We start from the raw sequence: 15,727 nt of genomic DNA on the forward strand, positions 1-15,727 counted from the left end.
CTCTAGTATGGTCGAAGGGTAGCTTCTTAGTTTGACAGGATTAGGCATGAAGTCGAAGGTTGTTCACCTGCTTGTGTCGAAGATGCTAGGGTTGTTAGCATGTTAAATTAGGTTTTTGTGTTTAAACCCTAATTTGTTAAGTTAGCTTGTTTATTAAGTTGGCTTGTGTAATGGGCCTTGTGAAAAAAGCCCATTAGTTAGTATGTTAGGTTTTAATATAAATAGCATACTAGTCTTTCATCATTGCTAAGCTGCAAATCCTAATATAGGGTGAGAGAGGTTATTTGTTATTCTTGTAAACTTGTAATCTTGTTTTAAGAGAAAGTAAAAGAATAGCAGTTATAACCAATTCTTGTGTTCTTCTTATCTTCCCTAATTCCTATTATATTTTGTTCTTGACATCGTTTTTCACAACATATATCTTGGAATAATTTTCTCTAAAGTTAAGAAAAGATGTTACATTTTTTAATTTCCGAAATATCGCCATATTATTGGATTATGAGTTCTATAATTTAATATATTTTCATATTTTTTTAATAACTTATAAATTGAATTAATCTGCATGTTTCAATTACATAAAAGAAACCTATACTTTAAGAAATGATGAATAAATAATATCCAAATGAATAAATAAATAAATATCACATATTTTAATCATAGAAACAAATACATTTTGAACACACAAAAGAGCAAGACAATTTCCCCCCATATTTTATTAAGTTGTGTGCGCCACAAGAAACTTTCTCCTCTAAAAAACCATGCACCCCATCAAACTTTGGAACCACTTAACAATATTCCCATATAAAGATAATAAGAACCAAATCATTGGATACCTTCAAAGCTAAGACCATCACAACATTGAGATAAAATAAATAACAAAACTCCCCAAAAAATTAATATGCAAAGAAGGTACTTTGTTATTAATTTATAAATGCACAATGCTTCCTAATTTCTCCTTCATTCCCAATCTTAACATTAATTCGGCCCATTTTCTCCATAGACTTAGCAAATTCAGTAAAGAATTTTTCATTTGATTGAAGATGTTGTGCAACAATTGATCTTGTTGTAGAACTTTTAAGCAACGCAGCATCTGACTGAAACAAACCTCTTCTCTTTACTACTTGCTTGAAATAACCAAGATCAAATGTATTGCGACTTCCGGGGTCCATTTCAATAAGTGTGGTTTGATCATTGATATTCTTGCACTTAAATTTTTTCAAATTTGTAGCATATTCACTGTCAAGATCCGGATCTTGATCACCCTTGCCGGTAAAATTATATAGTCTGTTTGAAATTGATGGGCAATGAGAAACACCAATTGTATGAGCGCCTGAAAGAATTGTTTATTTGAGAAATAGGTTAGTTCAATTAACAATTTATCGCGTAACAGTGTTTGTAGCGAGAAACATCTAATGTTTTGCATACCAGAAAGCAATACTAAGTCATTGGCATCAAGTCCAACATTGCCAAAGAGTGTTAGGAGAGTGGTGAGGTTGTGAAATGGAGCAGGAAGACTGATAAAAACATCTGCTGATTTAGAGATGGTTCCGTCCCTTCGACCAGTTGGAACATTCCAATAAGGTCCACCCTGCAAATTCATATCATATATATTTATTACTAGAAAGTAGTCATGAATTGTTATGACATGAATGAAACAAATGAATACTTACAATGGCATGAATAGAGTCTCTAGCAGTCAAAGCCAATACATCAGCACAAGAAACAACGCCAGGACATTCAGCTTCAATAATGCTCTTTATAGTGTCAATGAAACCAAAGCCTCGAAGTGTAAGATTTGGAATAGCGTCCTTTTCAGCTTGATTGGTTTTTGTTGTGTTCACAAGCACCGACGCATCACACCCCTATAGTCAAAACAAAATAATCATTTTCTATATCTTAACTATGCAGTACCGATCCTTCTGAAAAAAATGTGTTATGCGTTGAATTTTTCGTGTCATATTTTGTATATGTGTCTATGCTTCATAGTAAGTAAATATAAATATGAATATATATGAATTTAAAGCATGAACATGAAGAAGAAAAATTGTATACCTTAACAAAGCAGTCATGGAAATGTAGTCTGATGAGTGCAGCTGCTAGTGATGGTGCATTAGGAATATGTTGATGAACATATTTCAAAACAATTTCTTCAGCTTTTGGGCAGCTTTTACCATAGTAACCCAACTGTAGTTGAGCATCACTTGATCCAACTATTGCTACTAAACATATTATCAAAATCATAAAGTAACTATGACTCCCCATTTTCAAGTAATTGGCAAAGATGTTAAATATTAATTTGCCACAATTACAATAGATATGAAAAAGCTAAGACACTATTATTTTTGTAAGAAGCTATTTCATTTGCTTTGATGTTTCCATGCCAAACAATGTCTTGTTATTTATAGTCCAAAGTTTGTGTTACGTATGGTCCATGCAGCACACTAACACGTTCTTGTTAATTTTTTATTATAAACTTTTTTGAGTAATAATGTCAATCAAGTCTATTTTGCATGTTATGTCTCACCTTCTACTTTGGATCTTATAGTTTCCAATTTTATAAAACTAATTTTAACGATTTAGCAGTTTCTTGCGGTGGTGGTTAACATATATGTAATTGATGTGTATGAGCGAGTTTGTTTCAGCTTTAAAAAAATGGATTTTTTTTTTTTGTATTTTCGAAAATAGATTTTCTAAAACCGTTTTTCAAAATATTACAAGTTTTTTTATATTCGTTTTTTCTAAAATGAAACATTAATTTTGACATCTTATAACATAAACATACATAATTGAAGACCAAAACTTAGTCAAAATCATAATTTTTTCAAAGATACAAGTTTTCTAGATAAGTTTAAAATATCAAGTTGACTTAAAAATTTTATAAGGCTTTGATGGCTTTAATCTTTCTGTCACACACAAATGAATTTATTTATTTATTTTACAATAATGCATGAATTATTATAGAGTTGGTGAATTATTACAGTTGTATAAACTTATTCATTATGATTATTAACACATAAAATACATGTTTATGACAGAGATAAAGACAAACAGCCTGACTTTGTAAAGAAAATTAGAGTGAATTAATACTATCATGAATTGGTTTTCTTTTGCCTTTTGGTGTAGAAAAATGAGAAGTGAAAAAAACTATAGTAGTATAGATAATGTTATGAATTAATGCTTGAATCTCAAGGCATGTGGAAATTGTCTATGTCTATCTGCATTATAGTGATCATAACATTTTAAATTAAAAGTCAAAACTACAAAAGAGAGAGAATCATGGCTAGTATTACGGAGTGAATAATGTAGCATGACCAACATTACTTGCTTAAACATGTTAAAGTCTGACAAGTTCATACAATATGGATAATGGATAACTCAGAGCTCAACCCAGTTCTGAATCGGATTAACTTTTAAAATCAAATGACGCATAGACCCATATCTATTTTATTGTATTTGCATATTGTATTAGGTACAATATAGAATACCCTGTTTGCAATGAGATACATATGAGAAATTTTTTTTTCGATTGGTGAAAAAGTGAATGAATGTCTCAGCAGCAAGGCTATGGACCTGGCCATGTGTTCCTTGACCTTGACCAAATAGTGGAAGTGAATGAAGGTATAGTCATCTGTCATAATAGCGGGTACAATTATCCTCACTTTCTACTATGATCCATAGATAGGAATATTGGGTCTCGGGCGAGGACGAGTGTTGGGTCTGGGTTGGTTCACATGCTCGCCACCTTGCCTCGCCTGTATGCGCTCCTGGGTCCTCCATGTTATAAAAGGGTCGAATGATTTATGAGACGACTTCTCTGAGATCATTTAGACTTTTCTAGTTCCTAATGCCTCAAGCACGAGGTTAATGAAGAATTGAGGGTGATATGATTAAGGCAAGGAAATTTCTTTATCCACCTCCCTACTTTCTTGGTCACCTCTGGTGAAAAATCCAAAATACGCCTTTTTTCAAAATTTGTCTTATTTCGGAAATGCACTTCCGAAAACACGAAAAAAATGTGTTTTCGGAGATGCATTTTCGAAAACACCCCTTTTTTGAGTTTTCGGAGATGCATTTTCGAAAACACCCCATTTTTTGAGTTTTCGGAGAAGCATTTCCGAAAACACCTTTTTTTTTGGGAGAGGGGTGTCTTCGGAGATGCATATCCGAAATATTCAATAATTATTAAAAAATTAAAATCAATGTGAATCAATACAATTAATAGGTATAAAATCAAGGTGAATCAATAAAATGAAGGTGAATCAATAAAATCAAGGTGAATCAAAATTTCCTAAACAATTTTAAAGTTAAAAATTATTTTACTAACTTATATAAATCAAAAACATTTTAATTTCATAGGTAAATTTTGAATTATATAGAATTAAATATAAAATTTATTCATTAAATAAAATTAAGACAAAATCTTTTTTTAATTTTTTTAAACTAAATAAAAAATTATAACTCATTTTTAATTATGAATCAGAATAGAAATATATAAATATATAATAATAATTATTAATTTTATAAGTGAAATATATAAATATACAATATATAAATATATGATAATTATTATATAAATATAATTAATTAATATTATAAATTAAAACACTCATTTTTTTAATTTTTTTAATTATTATATAAATATATAAATATATTTATAATTAATATATAATAATTATTATATAAATATATAAATATATAATAATTTTTTATAAATATATAAATATATAAATTAAAACACTCATTTTTTTAATTTTTTTTATAAATACATAATAATTATTATAAATATATAAATATATAAATAAAAAATTATAACTCATTTTAAGTGAAATTATTTTAATTTTTTTAATTAAAATTATTTTAAATTTTAAAATATGAATCAGAATAGAAATATATAATAATTATTATTCATAGCTAATAAATTATATCAAAATATATAATTATTATTCGTTACTCATAAATTATATCAAATTTATCATATATGAATTAATTAATATCCTAAAATTAATAAAATTAATTTTTGGGATTTTTAGATTTTTTTTGTTTTTTCGGAGATGCATCTCCGAATTAATCAAAATCTCAATTTTTGGGATTTTTTCGGAAATGCACTTCCGAAGTCTGGAAAAATTTAGAAAAAAAAAATATTTCGGAAATGCATTTCCGAAGCAAGGGTAAAGTGGGGTTTTCGCTGGGGGTGGCCCCCATAGGGAGGTGGGTAAAGAAAAAACCTTAAGGCAAAACCTATTAGTATAAATATATTGTCAAACTTTAAAAGTAGTCGATGTATTGACTTATTAATCGTTCTTAAGTGGGATTCTAGTTACTTCAAGTGATTATGACATGAAGTATTATTTCGAATAGGGAACAAGCATAACAACATCCTAAGCATGAAGACATAAATGGTCATAACCAACCATCTTTTGAGACTTGTAGCAAGAAATATTATGATAAGTTGGGAAATCGGGTCGTGGACTTCCAAAGGCAGACAGGGACAACTCCTTGAATAGAGATAATGGCAAAGCTCCAACTCATGAACCACCCTCAAAGAGACTTAAGCTGATGATACCCGTGGTTGATCGGGTGGTCATGGGAACCAAATTGTGTCACCCACCCACTCCATGCAACAATTTCTCCTTACCAAGTGATCGATATCAGGAATTATTTTAGGGGAGATTGCGAAGATGACATAGTTAGCTCTTACGCACTCAATGAGGCCTCTATTCATATGGATCGACAAGTCGGCCCCTATCTGGACTGACCTGGTAGGATTTCTGTATGGAAGTGGCCTCAGGGTCTTCACTTCGGTCCTCATCAGGGAGTTAAGCTTGTCATCCGACACAGTTTCATAATTGTGCATACTGAGATCAACTATGTCAATGGAAAGGGCAAGGGTATATTTTACCTTCTTTCTAAGAGTGAGGACGGTTGCATGGGAGTTTGTTGAAATTGTTTCATGAATTAGGAGGGCTTTGTGCAATTCATTTGGAATGACAACTAATTTATTGAAGAAGTTGTAGTATTTCATTTTTAGGTGGACTATAGAATCTATTACATCTATATTGTGAGGAAAAGTTGTCCTAGGATAAAAATATAAACAATTTCACATAAGACTACCAACAAACACACATTTATTATCTTCTTCCTTCTCCAATGGAAATTAGAAATTCTTTAGTACCACAAGGGTAAGTGATGAAGTTATTAAATGCTTGGAGAGTGGTGTGATGTTCTTTTTTCGTAGCCCTGGTCCTATAAATACAACAACGTAGATGATGTGGCACAAGCTTTTGTCGTCGATAAGGATTCTTAAGACTGTAAGGTTATAAACCACAACTATCACTATTAACGGAAGCATTACAATAGGGATCCCTTTTATCCTCTCTTTGTCTCAGAACCCTAGGACGAGTCTTTCATTATTTGGTCTTCCTTCTGAAGCAACTTTAAGGAATTCTCCGTCGAATGTTTCTTGTGCAACTCTTTCTAGCTAGATGATCCCTCATTAATAAGGAAGCTATGTTTGCAGGTGATCTCAAACTTATTTAAATATTGCCATCGCTAATCGCGTGGGATCGTTGTAGGTGAGATGTAACTTTCAAAATTGGATGAATTTGATGTGGAAATTCATGAGAATCATAAGTCGGTTCCCAAAAATGGTGCCACTATTCCGAGGTGGAACAAGAAATACGTGATGCTAAAGGAATAAGCTCTTCTAGTGCAGCAGCAAGAACTCTCGGTACAATGAAGCAAGGAGACTTACAAGGTTAGCATTCCAATGCTCAAGTTAATGAAGTCTAAGAGATGTGATTTAAAATTTAAAATGGGAGCTTACCTGTAATCAATGTGTCATAGGGTTTATATATGTCATGTAGTTGAAACTGCCCTTGTCTAATCCAAAGTATGACTTGGGGAGCCGTCGTTTGATCATATCGAACAGTAAAGGATGCTCAGGTGATTAAGATCAAGTGCCTCGTATCTCGATGAAACTAACCATCCATCCTACTTTGTCAAATTATGAAGTGGACCTTCATAATTGGATCTTCCATTTTAGAATTTTTGTCGGTTATATATTGTTTCGAAGCCAACCACAAAGGTCCCCAGTCGACCATTTAGAGAGAGATGTAATTTATCTAGAAATTTCTCAATATATGAAAGTTATCCTATAGACGAGTATAGGTTATTCAAGTCCCAGATGCATCCAGTGGCTCCCTTCTTTTCATGCCTAACAACTAGTAGGTTATTATGACTTTTCCACTATATAAGTATAGATAGCGCGCCATTTTAAGGTATTCAATTTTAACTCACTCTTCTCTCTCACATACTGACTTAAGCATTGTGGTGTTAACATTGCAAGTCAGACCCTTTCTCCATTACATTGGAAGTCCATATCCAACATAGTTCTCCATAACCACCAATTTACCGATCAATTCTAGTTCCTCAACAGAATAGTAGTGTCATCCATGGGAATCGACTTCTGATTCTCGCTTTTCTATGATCTCGTATTCGTTCTTTATTTTTTTCAGTTTGAAGTCGTTCTAGTTCAACGGATCAAGAGCTTTCAAAATCAAACACAATGATCCATTGCATTTGATCCAATCAACTAGCGTATCAACTTTGATTTCCTTAATTTCCAGATTTCCGACTTTCACATTTCTCGCTCTGCCGTAGCATGTGAAGCCACTTTTTCCGCTCAAACGTCAATTGTAACGCTCGTTAATTTAATTAATTATTTAGTTAAATTATTTTCGAATTAGTTCTTGAAATGTTGTGAAATATTGTAATATGTTGGTATACGTGATATATATTACTAGTTAATAAATTAGTTGACTAATAGTAGTAATAATATTAGAAATAGTATAATAATGGAATAATTATGATTGGGCCTATTTTAATAGTTAGAAGTAGAAATGTGGGGGAGGGGTGTTGTTAAGCCCACTAAGAATAATAAAAATGGTGAAGTTTAGGTTAAATAAAAAATTAGGTTAATTAGAAAGAGGAAGAGAAAGAATTAGAAAAATAGTGAACGTGAGAAGTTGCAGAGAATAGGAGATGAGGCAAAAGCTAGGTTCAATCGGAGAGTTATAGAGCGATCTTCAATCCAAGGTAAGGGTGAGGTTCTTAATCTATAAGGGTTTTTATGATGATGGGTATGGTAAAGGTTAGGCATTCTTAATTTTGTATCCATATTTGTGTGAGAGGTTGAATTTTGATGTGTCTATGATTGTTGTGAATGATTTGTAATGTTTGTGCAATTGATGGAATAGATGTTTGTATGTGAACAATGGTATGGTGTTAGTATTTGAATTGAACAAATGTGCTTTTTTGTGATTTTCAGAAATGGGAAAAAGGAGTTTTTGGGGTTTTGAGGGGTAAAAGTTCGTAGCAAGAAAAATAGCGGATTTTTGGTTCTGCTACATGGGGAACCGGCTTCCCTAACAAGGGAACCGAGTTCCTAGTGTTTCTGGAGCGTAAAAATTGGTTTTTGAACAGGGGGAACCGGTTCCCCTAATAAGGGAACCGGGTTCTCAGAAACAGAGGGTTGGAGGAACCGGTTTCCCAAATAGAGGAAGAGGGTTCTACTGTGTTGAAATGTTTTTTTTGAAAAACTTCAAAAAACCATAACTTTTGACTCGTGTGTCCGTTTGACGCGCCGTTTGAACTTCCAAAAACCTAAAATTATTTTCTATCCAATAAAATAAATTTTAGAGCCTTGTGAAAATATTCGTGAAATTTTATTTTTCCGGCATTTTGTGAAGATGTAGGGTATGAATGTTGTTATGTGATGTTGCCACCAAAATGGTGTGATTATAAATTGTAAATGAATACAATGATGAATTTGATGTTGCTGCCACTAATTATTGGCAATTGGGATGGAGGTTATGCCTCGTTGAGGTGTGGTTGTTGTCGTTGCATTTTATGATGTTGCATTGAGTTGTCGCATACATAGCATGAAAGTTGGGAGCTTATGCTCTATAAGTTGGCCTGGATTGGCAAAAGTGTAAAGTTGAAGGCTTATGCCTTACTGATGCCTCTATTAATTGGAAATTTTAAGTTGGGGGCTTATGCCCTGATGGTACCACATGCATTTGCACAATGTCACTTGCATTGCATTTTCATAACGATGATGCACCACAAGAAAATTGGCAGATTGCGACGGTTATTTTGGCAGGTAACGACAGTTAAAATCGCCGTAAATTGCAATCTACGACGGTTATTGAACCGTCGCAGAAGTGTGTGTCCCCAGGCTATTTAACGACGGTTGCCAAAACCGTCGCACCAAGCTAAACTAGAAATCGCGACGGTTACATGCCGTCGTGAATGTCCTTTTGTGTTTTGTTTTCATTTTTTATTGCGACGGTTTGAAACTGTCGTGAATATGATATCCTAACGGTTCAAACCGTCGTAATGTGATTTATAAATTTTAAATATGATATAGCGACGGTTACAAACCGTCGTGAATATTTTTGGTGTTTCTAAATCAATGCTTATTGTGGAGGTTTATAACCCCCGCTAAACTAACGAAATTTTTTTAAAAAAAATTTACGTAACTATAAAATTGATTATTGAAAATGGAGAACCATCCAACAACACAATATCACTGACATCTCTAGCCAATACACCAGTTTAAAACCAACCAAAATTAAACATAAGGATAATAATAAGAATAATAATAATAATAATAATAAACAATTAAAACATAGTAGCGAAACAAATATTTTAATAGCACTTCCATCAAACAACCATTTTTCCTATTTCACTATAGCTTAATATAAATTGGAAAAACTGCAACATTGAACTGTGAGAAAGGCTAGCCCTATGTGAACGGCAGCTCCTAGGGCAAACACTTCATCTATATTAACAGTGACATTTGGGTCCTTCTCAGTCAGCTCCTTTACAAGCTCCTGAACAGCAGGAATACGTGTTGATCCACCGACAAAAATCACCTCGTCAATATCCTTAATTGAGAGCTTTGCATCCCTTAATGAATTTTCCACTGGTGTCCTAAGTATGAAACACAATTCATACAAATATTACTATATATGAATAGTTTAAGCTAGAATTTCTATTTGTAACAATCAAGCTCATAGACAGTGTATTTTAAATTAGAGGGTGAGAATAGATTCAGTAAGTTAATGTTACCTGTCAAGAAGATTTGAACATGATTCTTCAAATTTAGCCCTTGTAAGAATGGTCTCAATATGATTGGGGTCATCTATTATGGCAGTCATGAACGGCAATTTGAAAACACAAATACCAATAGCAGCTCAATAATTCACACAAAGGTTACAAGGCACGCTCATAAACTACGAGAATTTTGTGCAAATTGCTCCCATGATTTTGCTCCCAGTTGCAGAGCTTCCAATAAAAGCAACCTGTTAGAAATGTCCAACGTATATCTGATGGCACCAACTGCAACAGAGAAAGTTACTTGGTCAGATCTGATGGCACCAACTGCATTAGAGAAAGTTACATGTTATTAATACCAAAAAAATGGGGGATTTTTAGTATATACCTATCAACCTACATATATGACACAACTCCACACATATAGAATCACATGTCAATATTTTTATCAACAATTCTATAAGCTTATGCTCTGATGTGAGCTTATACCAAGTCATATAAATGAGAACAAAAATTGCTAAGATACCATTTTGGAATTTGAGAAACAAGAAAGAGATATATTCCATTCTTCAATCCTTAAAAGCAAGTCGGAAATGATTTTCTCAATATAGCAAGCTAAACATCCAGTACAGCAGACGAACACTCGGTACAACAACCGCAATATTTTGGCGTGGCAGTGGCATACTTCAGATCAACACCTACAATTCAGAAAGGCTCACTGGGTATTTAAATAAAAAAAATTCATTACTAAATTACAGAACTGAAAGATCTTACATCGTTTTCATTTTAGACAAATTACTTCTTTAGACTTTTATCTATATTCATGCAGATAAAGGCTAAGCAAATAATATATATAAGGGTTAATAGTAATTCTCCCCCCTGTAATGTTAGCGAATTTTGCTTTTCCCCCCTCCTTACCTTTAGGCAACGGTTTTTTCAAAAAAATCGTTGCCAAAACTTGCCTTTGGCAATAGTAGGGGGTAAACCGAAACACGCTCATATTACAGGGGGGTAAACTACTATTAACCCTATATATAAAATATAATAATGAAATTGTGATATATATATATATATATATATATATATATATATATATATATATATATATATATATATAATATTTTTATTGAGTTATTGAAATGATAACAAATCAATAAACCATACAAATACCAAAATCCTATCTAAAAAAATCTCCAAAACTACACATGAGACATGACCTTATTTCAAGTTACAAAACAAAGTAAATTAGATTTTAAACTACCCACATTTCAAGTAGGATTCTTGCCGATGGGCCAAGAGACCATAGGCAAACAAGAATTGACTAACTAAGTGAAGTACATTTAGTTCAAGAACAAAGACATACCCCTAGCCAAAATAAAGTCCACATACTCACATTCTTCAGGCATTATTTTAGTGGAGCACTCAAGGCTTCTAACATACTAACTGCAAAAGCAATCACAACACACACACACGCAAAGTATGTCAACATAAGAAAAAATACATTGTCAAAAGTGGCTAGAAGCTTTCACAAAGCAAAAACATATTCTAATTTTAAACTTTAGATGACATAAAACACAAATCATTACCATGGTCAAAATTAATTCTATTACAATTCAAATGGAGTCCCTATATAAAAATACAAACTTTAATAATAATTTTAATTCTATTTCAAATAGTAATTTTCATGATAGCAAGAAAAGCCCTTCAACTTAGAGTCTCCTTTAATTGATATATTTGAAATTTAGACATAAGCACTTCGAACACTCTTTTAAACTTATTTCCATAAACTTTCAAGGATAGGTTATGAAAAATCTTATGCATTATATTAAAAAAATTCATTTTATTTTTATCACAGTTATAAATTAATCTGCAAATTGAATGATTATAAGCTTGTGTTTATAAACAACACTAAAACTAAGACATTATTAATTATTAGAATTAAAAATAGACGAACCTTAATGTAACTACTCTGAATAAGAAAATGAGAAACATGGAGATGATAAGGAAAAAAGAAGACCAATAGCAGAAAAGCTAAATCCAGTGATGGTTACAACACTCCAATTGCGTTCCGTTTCGACGCCTTTCAGTAACAGCATTCTCTCAACCAACTCACGTTCTTCTGGCTTCACCAAAGTAACACCTCCGCATAACTTGTTAAACTTTTCTCCAATTCTTGAACCTGAAGCAGAAGATAACAAACAAAAACTATATCTTAGTCGAAACATTCGAAATCTCCAACTCCAATTCAACAATGTGAAAATGAACATTAACTACCTCCATTATCAGGTACACTTTTTTTTCACAGATATATTCCAGTGTTAAATTTGATTGCAACGATTTAATTTCTACACCAAGTTACATACATAAATCGCAAGACTCGTCCGCTTCAACATTAGCCGATACCTTGAACAAACTTCTAACTAAATTTTTGTTTGATACTTAATAGAGTAAAATGAAATCTAATAAACAATAACATTGACCAATTTCCCATGAATACATAACAATGGCCACATAAAAAACAAAGGTGTCAAGGTAGCTGAAAAACATAAACTAAGCATACAAAGCAAGAAATGCATCAAACATAACAAATGTTACAAATGAATAAAAGAAAGTGAAGGAAACCCAAACAAGGGTTTTGATAATAACTAATGAATCATAGGGTTTTGAGGCTACGAGTTGATAATGAAATACCATATTGGAGCCTGTTACTCTCACGATATGGGAAGACAAATGACAGAGAGGTTGTTCCGGCGGAGAATTGCGTGAGGCGAACAAGGGTTTCAAGTGGACGAACACATGAGGGAAGCAAGGGTTTCCAATGTTAAGGATTCAGAAGTGAGATTGTAACTGAAATTGAAATAAGTTCTCAAAAGAAATTGATTTTGAGGGTTAGAGGTGAATGGTTTGAGGGAATCGAAATTTTAAGTGGGAGATGAAATGGTCCGAGGCTTCGATTTGCAATGATGAGAGGGATGAGGGTTGCTATGGTGAGAGGGATGAAATGTTTCAATGGTTAGAACGAGGGTTTCTGGTGAGAGAGAAGGGACGAAAGATTAGGAGATTTTTAAGAAATTGCTTCTTAGAATTTTAATTTTCTATGAAGATATGATTTTATTTTTAAAACCAAATTTATTTATTTTTAATTTATATTAAATATAATTTTTAAGTGATTTTGAAACTTTTGGTTTTATTTTTAAAATAAAATTATTAAACTTTTATAAGATAATTTTATATTAAATAATAAGAAAAGTTCAGAAATCTAAAAAATTACATTAAGTAAATACTTAAAATAATGAAAAAAAAGTAGGAAAACTACATTTGAGATAGCGACGGTTGGTTCACCGTCGTGACCTTTGAAGAATTTTAGGAGCACGACGGTTGGTTCACCGTCGTGGATATGATGAATTCTTTCAGCTTTGAATGTATAAGGGCGACTGTTGACGTACCGTCGTGATAAATGTTTTAAGGCGGTTACTTAACCGTCGTAGACTTCAATTTAGGGCGGTTTATTTATAACCGTCGTGATAAATGTTTTAGGGCGGTTATTTGACCGTCGTAGACTTCAATCTAAGGCGGTTTATTGATAACAGTCGCAATTTTTTTATTAATTTTTTAAAAAGGTAAGGGCGGTTGGTGTTAACCGTCGTGATAACTGTCCTTATATGCGAATTACGACGGTTATCATGTAACTGTCGCAATTTTTCTGTCGTAAAACCCTAATTTTCTTGTAGTGATGTGATGATGATTTGGGTGTTTAACGATGCTAATGTGTAACGAAGTGGTGAAATATGCTTGAACCATGTTCCTATATTTATTATCATACGTTCCTTTATATTGTATGATATCTCACCCCTTCTGTTTGAATGCTACCCCTATGTTGGTAACGTGCAGGTAATCTAGAATGAAGGCTGTCTACCTTCATTAGTTCGAGTCGGTCTCGTCGCTCTGATACGTAACACTCGGGGGGAGAACACTTGTTGCTTTTTTATTTGTATTTCTTCAGTTGTTGTATTTTAAGTTGAATTCATTAAGTATTTTGTTGTTTTGAATTGTTTTAGTTGGATAAAGATATTATGTCATAAAGTTGAAATTTGTGATTCCGCTACTTACTTTTGAAAGTTGAATTATTTTTGAAGAGTAAATTATGTGGTTATAGATTCATCCGAGTTTAAGTGTTATGTATCTGTTTTACATGCGATTAAATGTTGTTGGGTTTGAGAAGTAAATGTAGCATCCTATTTATATGTTGAAATTTTGTAACTCTGATTTTAATAATATTCATCGGGTATAATGGGGTGTAACAACAATCAATCAAAAATCTCCACCAAAGAATCACCAAAAACATCCTTTGTACGGATAAATCTTGAATGGCAGAATACCAAAATCAATAGAGAAGCCTCCTAAGCTAAGAGAATACGACAAAAAAGGAGATGCGGACGAGCAAGTGCAACTTGTCAATGAGCAGTTGAATTACTTCAATGTTGATGAAGCCTCTAAGTATAAATTGTTCGCTCTAACTCTTGTTGGACCGACTAGGTAATGGTTCAACACTCTGCCAGGCATGAGTATTAAATCATGGATATATTTTTTTAAAAGATTTGCTGCTCTCTTTACTATCCAGAAAAGGCAGCCAGTGATAGTAGCTGCTTTGAGCGAGGTCATTCACGAAAAGAATGAAAGCCTACGATCTTATATCGACCAATTTACACAAGTATTTGTGGAAGTAGAGGAAGCCAAAGATGGTCGTAAGTGTGGGATATTAGAGAACATCCTTCTATAGGTCCACCCCTTCATATTGAAGCTATGGAGAAAATTAGTGTAGACCACACATGATATAATAATGATGTCTCAATCTTACATCCACCTTGAGGAAAAGCTAAATACCCAATTCCATAACTCAGTTTCTACCGACGCCAACTCTAGCAACCTGGAAAGAAATGAGTCCTACCGGCGGAAGGATGAATCCAATTGTGAAATGCAGAGCCAATACGACAAATACACATCGTTGAATGGGTCAAGGGAAAAGATCTACCAAGAATATACCAACAAAGAGTTTTGAAATGGAGGAATTAGAGCCTTATTTATCATCAAAGATTCGCATCGTATGGATAAGACAAAGTTTTGTCGTTTCCACAAGGGCCACGACCACAAAACGGATGATTGTATATAGTTGAAAGATATTATTGAGGGGTTGATCAAGAGGGGCCGATTGTTTGAGTACGTGATAGGAAGGAAAATGAAAAGAGAAGAGTCGCCTAATTGTAAATCCCCCTCAAAGTCCACAGATGTTGGGACTAGTGGCAGAGAAAGGGAGGCCAGCAAGGGGAAATGACCTTACATTGTCGCTATCATTATAGGGGCACCCCAAGAAAACCACCCATTTAAAGGAACAATGAAAAGAAAGATTGCTAAGATGTTTGTTGTCCATAAGAAGGACACATGTACGTCAATGAAAGTCCCTGATCACCCAATGCTAGGGTTCTGATACTTTGAAAAGGTCGGAGGAACACTAAAAAGTATTTCCTTGGTGATCACAACTATAATCAGGCATTTTGATGTTTACCTGATTTTGATCGACTACAGCGGCTCGTGCAATATCATGTATTCAGAG

General features: G+C 33.1%; 1 protein-coding gene across 1 annotated transcript; it reads right to left on the reverse strand.

The window, feature by feature from the left end:
- Nucleotides 1-634: 634 nt before the first annotated feature.
- LOC131606732 (peroxidase 3-like) lies at nt 635-2,382 on the reverse strand. The gene is made up of 4 exons (XM_058878884.1): nt 2,053-2,382; nt 1,671-1,862; nt 1,426-1,588; nt 635-1,330 (listed from the first exon to the last, which is right to left on the reverse strand). The coding sequence occupies exons 1-4, from the start codon at nt 2,260-2,262 to the stop codon at nt 921-923; spliced, it is 975 nt and encodes a 324-aa protein (XP_058734867.1). The 5' UTR covers nt 2,263-2,382; the 3' UTR covers nt 635-920.
- Between the last annotated feature and the right edge of the window lie 13,345 nt (nt 2,383-15,727).

Source organism: Vicia villosa, linkage group LG5 (assembly GCF_029867415.1).
Source record: "Vicia villosa cultivar HV-30 ecotype Madison, WI linkage group LG5, Vvil1.0, whole genome shotgun sequence".
Taxonomy (NCBI): Eukaryota; Viridiplantae; Streptophyta; class Magnoliopsida; order Fabales; family Fabaceae; genus Vicia; species Vicia villosa.

Excerpts from the sequence above, each read along its gene's own strand:
- LOC131606732 (XM_058878884.1), bottom strand. The coding sequence starts at position 2,262 with ATGGGGAGTCATAGTTACTTTATGATTTTGATAATATGTTTAGTAGCA. Across the intron at positions 1,863-2,052 it reads TCCATGACTGCTTTGTTAAG|GGGTGTGATGCGTCGGTGCT; the intron begins GTATACAATTTT and ends TTTTGACTATAG. Across the intron at positions 1,589-1,670 it reads GAGACTCTATTCATGCCATT|GGTGGACCTTATTGGAATGT; the intron begins GTAAGTATTCAT and ends ATGAATTTGCAG.